The sequence below is a fragment of the Engraulis encrasicolus genome, chromosome 20 (assembly GCF_034702125.1).
Source record: "Engraulis encrasicolus isolate BLACKSEA-1 chromosome 20, IST_EnEncr_1.0, whole genome shotgun sequence".
Lineage (NCBI taxonomy): Eukaryota > Metazoa > Chordata > Actinopteri > Clupeiformes > Engraulidae > Engraulis > Engraulis encrasicolus.
The window spans coordinates 12,854,993-12,867,082 of NC_085876.1; the positions used below are offsets into that span (position 1 = coordinate 12,854,993).

The window sequence follows — 12,090 nt, forward strand, 5'->3', positions numbered from 1 at the left end:
TGCTGTTCAAGGCCTCATTGATTTTTACAGGAAAAACCTTTAGTGACAGTGATGTATATTTGTGGATGTACTTGGCATGATATACTTATACTGGGAGAAGGACTGGTTGGGCAGATCAGATATGGGCATGTTGTAAATATCTGTTGGCATCATTGTTGCTCTGGAAAATGAACTGGCATAGCAATCACTCCTCTTCAACCCAATCTGTCATTTTCTCATATGAACTTTTTTGTGGGGGAAAAAAGCACAAAGCACAGTTAAGTTTTCAGGATGAGCTAATTAATAAATCAGTCAACCCATTTGATGCCTGACGTCTTGGGTCATTTTAACCATTTACTTTCTGAATTACATTTTGAACATCTTGTGTATAACTTTTTGCAGGCTCATTCCATTATGATTCAAGACATTTTTAAAGAAAGTTCAAAATTAACATTTACCAGCCTTATGTGGGAAGGCTCCTGCCTTAACCAAAAATATAATTCCATACATATAGTTTGACCAATGAAGCCAGGAATTACAGAGAGGGTCTCTACAAACAAGCATTTATTTTGTCTGAAGAGGGTAAAAAAAAGTATAACTGTAGACAGACATTGGAGAAAAAAAGTAAACAAGGTAATCCTCATACTAACACATACTAAGCCTTATGTTTCATTTCTAGAGTGACAATTTCCACAAATATGTACATTTTACTCAACAAAATAAAACAAAATAGGAAAAAAAAAACTAAAGACAAGATAATGAAGGACGTGTCTGAGTGTGAACAGGGTCGATGGGTATTTGAGTGTTGAGAATGGATATCATCGGCAGCTGCTCTGGGGTCCGTATTTCGAAAGCGTCTTTGCTAACGACGGTAGCAACGTCCTTCGTAAGAGCGACTCAACTCCCTCTCAACAGCGACGCTCACCACTAAATCCAAGACAACGGTAAGACGGTCGTAAGACGGTCTTAAGACGGTTAGCAACGACAAGAATCGAGAAATGAACCCCTGAACGTCTATGCACACCCTCACAAATTACAACACACACACACACACACACACACACAGTCAGGACAGCTTCACTCTCTCTGCTCCATCTTGACTTTGGGGGGCTTCAAGAAGGTGCGAGGCTTCTTCTCTTTCTTCTTCCCTTTGCCCTGGAAGGAACGCCAGCTGTCCACACGCCCATCTCTGGATTCCTGCCGGGAACATCACAACATGCGTAGAGGTTTTTCAACCGTGGTCTTGTACAAAGGAATAAAACAAGAAAACAGACACATTCCAAAAAGACAGGGGATGCTGTGGATCTTGACCCTATTTACTGTAGAGGAGTGGCTCTTCACTGGAATATTTTTGGGACCCACAAATTTCAATGGTCATTCAACAGTGACCCAATATTTTGGCGCACCACTGTCTGCCCGTGGGTTGGTCAGAAACCAGTTTGCTGTTTGCAAGTGACATACAGTGGATCTGATGACCTTATTAGTCTTCAAGGTCACTTATTCTAATATCAAAAATATAACCTTACATTTGATAATATGCTTATGCTTAATTCATTTATTCAATAACACATCTCGTCTCAATAATGGGACTAGCAATAAAGGGGTTAATAAATATTTTTGTATTTTCCATGACCCACCCCTCCGCGACTCACTTTTGAGTCCCGACCCACCAGTTAAGAAACACTGCTGTAGAGAACAATAACCATCTCCAAAGATAAGATTCTCAAATCTTAAATGAATCTTACCTCAAAGTTCTTCTGCCACTCCCGGTCTCGTTTAGCCTTCTCCGCCGTTTCAATTTCCTCCTCCCTTTGACGTTTTCTGAGGGGTTGAAAGAAACAAGCAGAAAGCATTGCTACATTGATAACCTCATTTTCCAAGTAATCTGAAGCCCTCACTTCCAGTGATTGAACCCTTATCTGTCATGGTCGTCAGGTTCCAGTGATGTCTGCCAATCTCACTGTAGACCAGAGAAAGGCAATCAAAGAGGGCAGATATTCTGAGGTTTGCCGTGGCAAGCCACATCCTAGAGCCCCTTCAAGGTAACAGGATTACCAGCCAAGGCCAAGAGGGGTAGGAATGTCAGTGCTACATCGCAGTTTTTTCTGATCGCCAAAGCTATTTTTTTTTAACTTTGGCAGTTTTTTATTTATTTATTTATTTATTTTTTTAAACAAGCAATGAGTTGGCCTTTCAATTTTGAGTGAGAAGTGGCGAGTGAGAATGATGTGCAAGGGTGGGCAGGGAAGAAGATTTGTCCCTTTCACAGGCAATTGGGGACGCAGGCTAGCCTGGGCGAATAGCCGACTGTTGACTACGTCAATCATGAGGAAGCCATGAGGAATCCGTCTCCGTGGACGATGGGAGATGGTCTGATCTTACTCTATCATTTAAATTAATTGAAGTTCCAAACTCAAATTAAAACCCATATTGTGCTTTATTAGCATGCCTGTTACATTATAGCGTCGCAAAAGCATACAAATAACAGAACGAAAGTGTGAATATAGTTACCTTAACCAATCAGTAACGGAGCTCGCGGGTGAGTTCTACATCACCACTCTCAACTGTTTGCTGATTGGCAAAACACTGAGAGAACCGAGCTAGAGGCTTTTGCCAGACGATGTGCGGAGCCAAAATCTTTGGGTGGAATACAGAGGATGGCGTCGCGAGGCTAGACGCAGGCATGGATGTTCAGGGACAGTGTCAATCCATTAGCCTAGTAAACCAGCACCACCCGCTGGACGCCGATTTTTTTCGGCTGCGAGTGGTCATCTAGCCTCGCATCGGTCGAACCTTTTGAACACTGTGCCCTGAGTCTGGCAAACCCATCACAACGCAGAGATTTGTTTTGAATCAAAGCGGGCGGGGTTTTGAGGGAGTGACGACGAAGCTCGCAACGTTGGGAAAGCACATCAACGAGAAAGATCGCTGATTGGTCAGAGCGCCGGCCTATAGGCACTGGCACGGGCAGGCGCGGAGTGGCCATCGGGAGATCGGGGACTTGTCCCGGTGGGCCGCGGCCGCGAAATATACTTCAGCGGCCGCATTATGTTCTCAGCCGGCCCTAAAGTGCTTAATCACAGGATATTCTCAGCCGGCCTCAAGGAATTAGTGTGAAATAGCAAATGTTAACTATCGCCAATTTACTACTTATCTGCAAGATGTTGACTCACCACTATATATACCGTCTACCCGACCGCAATACCTCAGTGACGGTGTCAAACAGTAAATTGGCCACACCCCTCCTCTACTGATAATGTTCATACACCGTAGATCGCGGATGTTTACTAGATCTTAGTAACATAGTTTCGTTTTCAGTATTTCAAGAACCTGTGATATTTATATTGGTTACCAAGGAATGGAAATATTAGTAAGTTGTGATTTATTTTCCGATTTCCACATGACTGTTACAGTTTACAGTCTGCCACTCCAGATTCACTTGTTCTGTGGTTATTGACTTGGGTTACGAACAGACTCCACCAAGTGGTAAGGAGGTGAACTGCAGCTAAGCAGGAAAACACGTTGTACATGTTTTGATGGCATTGGTTTGTTAGAACTAGCGGTAGGCTTATATCTCCTTACAGTATAATGTATATCATACATATATTTATATGTGGCACATTTAGGATGTAGCTTATGTAATGTCTGAAGAAATGGAACAAAATAATTACCACAAATTCTGATGTGAGCAGTGCTGGGTGTGTAGCCTAAACTGTGGATTAAAATGTAATTGCAAGAAACAAAGACATTTGCTGCGACGAAGACAGCGTTTTAAGGTAGGCCTACACCGTTTGGTTATACATTTTGTTGGCTTATTTGCTGCATGGTGGGTTTATTGCACAATGTAGACAGACTTTTTGTAAGCTATAGGCTACTATACTATATTTTGTAAGCCTACTCTTCTAAAAATCCCCACACTCAAAACTTTGTGCCCATGCTAATCCTGTCTTCCTTAAACGATATTTCAATTTCAAACTGTCAAAATGACAGTGGAGTGCACATTTCCATGATGTAGTGATGTAGCCTAACCTAGTAGGCTAGGCCTATGAATGCTTTGGACTGTGATGATGGCTCCAGTGGTGTAGTCTACTTTTTGAAGTGGGTATACTGTATATTTGAGCATTTTTTGATGTGTAGGCCTACTGTATATATTTGTGCTATTGTAAATAATGGATCAATCAATTTTAAGTGGGTATACTGTAATCCCTGAAATTTTGAAATGGGTGCGTATACTTCGTTTTACGTAGACTACACCACTGGCTGTGCATTTCATCAAGGTGTAGGCTAAATTCTCCAATTCAGGTTGATATTTTGACAACACTAATGTTCACATGTAGTACGACTGCAGATTTCGTGGCTTTTGTCTTTTTGGTTAGGAAACCATGTTGTTCGCTTTGTTTTTTTTTTTTTTTTTTTTTTTAAAGAGGGCCGCCAAGGGGAAAATTCTCCCGGTGGGAAAAGGTGGGCCACTCCGCCCCTGGGCACGGGTTGAAAAACAACAGGTTGTTCTCATCTACGGATGTATCGTTCATCGGGGCCAGACTGAATTACACATCCAGTCTCACATTTAGGCTGGTTTATCAGGCTATCAACCCATGGCAATCCTGCTGATTTGGTGTAAGGTTTGACTGTCTGTGGGTATAGTTTTGCAAACAGTTACAAAAATATTTTAGCGATCAGAAAAAACTGTAACGAAGTGCATCTACAAGTTTGAGTCATCCCGACCTCTTTATTTTTCTCCCTACTCCCAAATCCCATGATGCATCTTGCTCTCATCTACGACCTTGAGCACAAGGTCAGGGGGGTCAGTGGTGAGGCTTACCTCTCGTGCATCTCCTTGGCCTCGCGCTCCTTCCTCTTGATCTCCAGCTCAGCAAACAGCTTCATGGTCTGCTTGTAGACCGCCTGCCGGAACTAACATAGCATTGGGAAAAGGTGAGTACCACAGCACAAACATTATACCGGTATATTACTACACAAAACCTCCAAATGGTACACCATTGGGAACATGTAAGTGCAGACGTCCCTTCTCACTAATTACTAGTACCACACACAGCAGGGACACCATTGGGAACATGAGCACCAAAGCACAAACATCAAGGATTACTACAGGCATCCCTTCTTCAAAAATCGAATGGTCCTACTACTACCAAACATTTGTAATCCAGCACGTCATTGAACAAGCTGATGAAGTAAAACAACTCTTCAATTCGATTATTATAATTCTTGGGCACAAGGAAGTCAATCTATCCATCCTTTATGGTTGACTTCTATGCAGGACTGTAAAATCTGGCGTATCCCTGCTTCGCACCAACCAACACATGCAGTTTGTGCTGCCTACTACAATGGTACAGCGCTACACAAAAAGTACCCATCAATTAATCATTACAGCAGCAAAAAAGTAAAAACCCGGCCACAGTTCCCAACACCGGCCACAGAGTCACTGGTCTAACTGGAGTGCATTTCCCAAACACTTTATAATAATAAATATAAAATAATACTTAAGCCTAAGTAGTACTCAAGTATAAGGTGCCCCTTTGACAACACGGTATATGAGAAACAGCTCTCACATCATCACTAGAAGTCCATAAAAAAACACTATTTGCCTTGTGCACACACTAAGCATTTTATTTGAATGTGTGAGACAATAATATTGTATGAAGGCCTATAAATAATTATATGTAGAACATTTTAGGGATGTAATTTATTGCCTGGGGGGCACCTTACTTTAGGCTTAAGTACTACTTACTTGTTTTTTGGTGAAACACATCCCTAGTCTTGAGTATCCATTATCAGCTGATTCGGAGCTGGTTGAATCAAACTTATGGCACATTTTTTCTTTCCCTGAATCCTAGATTGACACTTCTCGACAGGCATAACATGAGAGAGGTGTCCATACCATTTCAGGGTCGTCCTCCTCCACGATCTGTGGTTTGCCTTCCTTCTTCAGCTGTTTTCTCTTCTGTACCATCTGTGAGTTGAGACATTTACAGTAAGTATATGCAAGTCTGAATCTGAAAATATATATATTTATATATATGCCATATCAGAGGTATACATTTTTTTTAAAAAGGTATACTTTTCAAAAGGGTGTAAATATCATACTGAAGTTAAACACTAACCATATGCTCGATATATTCCTTCCCTGCGTGGATCACATCGACTGCACGCTTCTTTTGTTCTTGGTCCAGGAGCAGCTTGTATGCTTTGTCAACCGCTATGGCAAAAAAGGAAAGAATTTAAAGACAAATTTAGGTCATAGCTCCATGAAGATTTCCACCCCAAAATACCATACCATTATTGTTTCAAGTTCAATAAACAACCTAATGTAAGCAAAACTAAAAACAGGAATGAAGTGGTTGCTTCATTGGGTGAAAGCTCACACTTCAGATGCTCATGAGGATCTGAAAGAGGGAGTTGTGAGTTGAGGAGAGAGAAGGGCTAAGCCCTGAAGGATGTCACATGTACATCAGCTTGTCCCAATTAATAAATGACTTGGCTTCACTTCAGGGTGCCTAGGATCTTCTGTCTTCTCAACTTAAAACTCTGAATGTCTACATTCAACTAAAGCCCGATTCGCACGGGATAAATATTACCTATGGACCCCGGTAATTCGCAATTACCCCCGGACCTCCGTGATTTTTCGGCACGCATTTGGACGGGATAAATAAACGTCTGTTATTTACTCAACTCACAGACATTAGAAGGGGGTGCAGATGGCGCGCCTATGTGAAATTACCCCAGGATGTCTGTGTTTCGCTGAAACACAGTAGGTAATTCACGGCGGAATTATTACCTCACAAATCGCGGACATGGCACATTCGCACAGGACTAAGAACACAGACATTGTCCGTGATTATTCAGAATTACCGTGGGTCCATAGGTAATAAAAGTCCCGTCCGAATCACCTATTAGACTGCAAATCGTATACTGCACTACCTATGGGACAATTAATAAATGACTTAACTTCACTTCAGGGTGCCTCGGATCTTCTTTCTTCTCAACTTAAAACTCTGAATGTCTACATTCAACTAAGACTGCAAATCGTATACTGCACTACCTATGGGACAGTCATGAGATCACATTTCGCTGTCGCGATTCTGTGAATTGCAGGCAAAAAGAAGGCTCTGCATGATGGAAGTTATTGGGAACAACTATGGCACCCACCTTCGAAAGCCTTCTGGGCGCGATCTGGATCATCCTGGTTCTTGTCAGGATGCACCAAGATGGACAGCTAAGTGACAGGGGAAGAGAACACTATATTTTAATACCACTCCATACCAACATCCTTTTTCAGTAGCTTCTCAAAATAGAATGAAGCGTCAACTGTACCCATTTGCGTACCCCTACAATAGTACACATACTGTACGGGTTCTTGTGATGATCGTTTTGCACTCGAGAATGGTCTTGTTGTTATGTACACTTAAAGCATCCCCATTTAAAGCATATAAATACAGTTTGGAGCCGGGGCCTATTATATGGGGTTGCGCGCAAAATGGTTCCTACCGCTTGGGTGTGGGGTGTGTCTGTGTGGGTGGGGAGTATGCCTAACAAAACATGACTGAGAAGCAATATAAGGTGATGACTAATAACTGCAACAATCTAATGAGTCCCTCACCTGTCGGAAGCGCTTCTTGACCTCTTCATCCGTGGCCTCTGGGTCGAGCTGCAGCACCTTCAATGGAATATGATTGCCGTGTTCTATTATAGATCAGCTAGATTTAAACAGCTCACTGCTAAGACTTTTCATCATGATGAACAAACAAAAAGGCCTCCATCACAACAAAAATTACCTCAAACGGGTTGAGATTAAAATACGACGAGCCAGGCCTAAGCAATCGCTCTATCTGTTGCTTCGGCGTCAGTACAGAGTCCCTCTTCTCGATTTGTTTTACCTGCAAACAGAAACACAAAAATAAATCATCTTGAACTTCATTGATCTGAGCAGCGTCATAACTGGAGAAAAAAAACTGCATCCTTAGCATCCATGTCTATTGATGGCCAGTGACTAAATGAATAATTATATAAACTTTGGAGAATGATGTAAAGTCTGCTGCTCTGGGTAGGCTATAGTCTATATGCGGCATAAAAATCGTCAAGATCATTTTGACAGTTTTGTCACTGGAGGGGACACATACGTCAAAGTCTTTACATCAAGTTTATGCTCCTTTGCATCGTCTCCGATCACAAAGGTAGCAAAACAAGCCTTCGAGTGTAAATTTAAGAGCAAGATCAATTGGTGAAATCTTGCAGTAGATCTCTAGTTACGTATGAATTAAGTAATAGTCACTTGATCACGACATGTTGGCCACACCGTCAAGAACCAACCTCCACTGCACAAATATAGGTAACAGGCTACCTTTAACGTCATGTTGTAAATAGATCTATTCTCCACAATAATGAACAATTGAAAACCATGAAGACCGACTTCTATTTGCATATATATATCACACATAATAACACACGCCTGAAAATAACAGATTAGTCTGAATAGATAGATGAGATAGATTATGGCGCTAACGTTAGTCGATTATTGTGCTAGCTGAGCTGAGTATGCTAACTAGGCCAGAGCCGCGTTATCAGTTTAAGTGAATGGTCTGACAGGCGCAAGACACAGTATGAAAAATGTATAAGTTAAAACGCAAATCTGTTCAATTGTGTATCCAAATTATGCATACCTCGGAGTAAAACGTCTGAAATGCATCGTCTCTACTGCCTCCCTGGGCTACAGGCTCACCCCCGGCAGTCGCCATCTTGGCTCAAACGTGACGCATGTGACGTAGATTTGCCATGTGACCTGTACCCAGGTCCTCCCACAGATATCAAATGATGAGCTCTTGCAAATCCATGTCAAAGAGCTTGGTACAACATCTTTGTCCATGTCCTACAAACAGTCTATGACAGAACTACAACAAGGCTGAACTGACCAGTGATTGACAAAATTGTTTCCTTCATTTATGCAGACTTCTTTTTTGGGTGGAGCTCATCTCTTTACTCTCAGAGATTAAATGGGTTTAGAAATAGAAATAAGGATGAATAGGACTTTGGCTGTGATTGTTCCATATCTGTGTTTTGAAAAAGGCCTCTTTTTTAAAGTATCATATCACATTCATATGGCATTTCGATGACACTTTGTGCACATTATTTAAAAAAAGCAACAACATATATTTAATCTATATTTTCTGTATGGTTCTCTTTATTAAAACGCAGCCTAGAAAATTCTCCCCTGGTAGCAGAGCATTGTGCTACTATTTCATAATGACTCACGAGTTCCATGTCCAAAATACTGGACCTCCAAGCCTGATATTGGCACTTTTCTACAGCACATATCACAAACACACATACACATTACACCACACGCTGAAAACCATTTGATAAGAATTCTTTATATTTGAAAATAATGTGACCAAATAGCTTTAAAACAGTGATTTCTCTGAAGAAGGCAGTGATGCCTCAGCGTTGTAGGAATGAATCCATGATGTGATGATGGAATGCGTATGAACGGGTAAGTCCCTCTACTCCACATTGTACTGGGTCCGTCTCCCGGACACACTCCTGTTCTGCTCCGCGGCCTCCAGTTCCTGAAGCTCCTGGACCCGCTGGGTGAGGCTCTGCAGGCGGCCCAGATACTCCTTCACCGGGGCGGGCAGACGCAGTGCCAGGGGCAGGCTCTGCTGGTGCTCCTCATCACACTCAGACTTGTTTGTCTGAAATGTTATTGAAGAGGAGGAAGACAAGAGGTGTCCGTGGGTTAATATGAATTGTAGTAGGTAATGGTAGTTTTAATGGCAATATTAATGTCTTTTTTTTTTAAATAAAATATCTTACCAATGATAGCAGGTGAGCAACGAGCTGTAAAAAAAATAAAAGACAAAAAAATACAAAATTATGATAGGTCTACATAAAAATGGTATACAAAGACATTTTAAGTCAATCAATACATTGCGGTTAGGAAAAAAGAAATAACTTTAATAACTTATACTTCCAATAAATCAATGAAATAAAATATTATGTAAATGGAGATACAGTCAGCAAGTGAAACTGAAGGAAAAAAGCTGGAACAGCACAGATGCAATGTTTTTTTGTGTGTTTTTTTTAATGCTTTGATGGTCAAAACATCTTCGTCAGTCTGAAATAAATCATATAATTTGAATGGAAGATATTTAAATTTATTTGTTTAGGGGGATAGCCCCTTGAGATAGGATATATCGTTTTCGAGGGGGTCCCCAGTATGCAGGTATGCAACAAAGTCAATGACCTACCATCTTCTTCCTCGACCTTCTCTTCATGCCCTGGATTGCAACCACCACGCTCAAGACCAAGAGGGTGACCAGCAGCGTAGGCAGCAGCAGCTCCACGGCATCAGCCAAGGTGAAGGGGCCTCCTGGAGTCAGCTGTACCTCCTGTGTCTGGCCGCGCTTCTCCACGGCTCGCAGTATTTCCCTTGGGATCAGTTCGGCCCATGTGGTGGCCCATGCTGGGACTCCAGGTTTCACTGAGGACCTGACGCTGTAGGAAAGGCTGGATGGCGCCCAACAAGAAAAGTCCATGTCCACCTTTGCTTTGGCTTTTTCTTGTTTGTTTGTTTGTTTTATGTCTCTTCCACAGACATAAACATTTCCAAATGAATAAGAGATAGAATCTTGGATGAAGATGGAATGTTGTGACAGAATCCCTGATTATGATGTCATTCATGTTGATGTATGATGATGATGATGATGTCATTATGATGTCATATATTGTTGTTGGCAGAGGGTCCTCATTAAATTTTATGTATGTATTGGATGGAGGGCCCTTTCAGATGATTTGCAAAAGCTGACAACAACCCTACTTACTTGGTGTGACAACGAAGTTAAGACTGGATTGCACTCCGGAATAAAGACAGAAGCCTACTGGGGATGAAGTAGTGCAATGTGAAAATGAAGTGGGCTCACTTGAAACAAATGGAGGATTGAATTGTTAAGAGAATGCAATGCAAAGTGTGTCATACTCTCACTGGGAAATTTAATCAGAGGGCACGGTATTGCAAGAGTTCCATTGCTGTGCGGCAAGTGATGCAAGACAGAGAAAGCTAGATTTGCAGCTGCACTCCTACACCTGCCTTCATGGCTTGAAAACTGCTGTAGAGAGTTACTTATGCTCAATCCCAGTTTTGAACAACAAAAAAAATACGTATTTGTGGAAAAAAAGCTTTGCACACTCCTTTGGATTTTTTTCTTCTTTAAGTTATTTTTTCTTTTTATTCATTCATTGGCAAACATGATGACGTTTCGACCTCTCTGTCTTCCTCAGATTCAGATCCAGGAGTGTGCGAAGCTTTTTTCCACAAATTGAAAACTGCTGTAGAAATGGGAAAAAGACCTAAAGGAAAATAAATAAATAAATAAATAAACATCAACATAAAACATCTGGGGTGCCATAACTCAATTGGCTAAGGTGCCGTAACGTACCCCGGCGCCCGGGTTCAAGTCCTGCTCGAGATCACTTCCTAATCCTTCCCCCTTATCTCTCTTGCTCATTTCCCTCTCGAACCATCCTGTCCAAATGAAGCCATAAAACACATCTTTAAAAATTAGTGAATAAAGAAAAAGCAGGTGTTATTATAGTCCAACAAAAAAATTGCAGTTCAATGTTTTCAGAGCCTTTCAAGACCTTCAGTGCATATCAATACTCTATAACCTTGAAAAAAAGGAAAACTCCTGATCATATCCAGGTAAGACTCATCCAGACCAAATCCATCCTTGTGAATGGAGGGGTTGTGACACCAGACAGTCCTGACATTCAGGCAACAACAAGAATACATGGTCACCCACAGTCACAGCCCAGGGAGCACACACAGCCCCCCAAAGAGTCAGTGAGAGTACCATGTCAAAGCAACACACAGCCCCCCAAAGAGTCAGTGAGAGTACCATGTCAAAGCAACTAAGGCCAGAATCACACAACCCTTTTCCGACATGAATGGAAAGACAGTATATACATGTATTCGTTGTTTGCTATTCATCATGTTTTTTTGTTGCTTGTGACTCTAATGTAGTGGCCCTGTGTCCATGAGAACATGTCTGGTTACTTAATTAATATAACCATATAGGAAGCAGTAACATGCACAAACAT

General features: G+C 41.6%; 1 protein-coding gene across 1 annotated transcript; it reads right to left on the bottom strand.

Moving 5' to 3' along the window:
- Window positions 1-525: 525 nt before the first annotated feature.
- On the bottom strand, window positions 526-8,775 carry dnajc8 (DnaJ (Hsp40) homolog, subfamily C, member 8). The gene is made up of 9 exons (XM_063185446.1): window positions 8,658-8,775; window positions 7,773-7,874; window positions 7,598-7,654; window positions 7,147-7,213; window positions 6,102-6,196; window positions 5,879-5,950; window positions 4,802-4,893; window positions 1,725-1,800; window positions 526-1,176 (listed from the first exon to the last, which is right to left on the bottom strand). Exons 1-9 carry the CDS (start codon window positions 8,730-8,732, stop codon window positions 1,057-1,059), a joined length of 756 nt encoding a protein of 251 aa, XP_063041516.1. The 5' UTR covers window positions 8,733-8,775; the 3' UTR covers window positions 526-1,056.
- Window positions 8,776-12,090: the final 3,315 nt, after the last annotated feature.

What these genes read in the sequence shown, in the direction of transcription:
- dnajc8 (XM_063185446.1), bottom strand. Translation starts at nt 8,732, where the DNA reads ATGGCGACTGCCGGGGGTGAGCCTGTAGCCCAGGGAGGCAGTAGAGAC. An exon ending in TTAATCTCAACCCGTTTGAG is followed by an intron (nt 7,655 to 7,772) that starts GTAATTTTTGTT and finishes ATTCCATTGAAG; the next exon opens with GTGCTGCAGCTCGACCCAGA. An exon ending in AGGAATATATCGAGCATATG is followed by an intron (nt 5,951 to 6,101) that starts GTTAGTGTTTAA and finishes CTCAACTCACAG; the next exon opens with ATGGTACAGAAGAGAAAACA.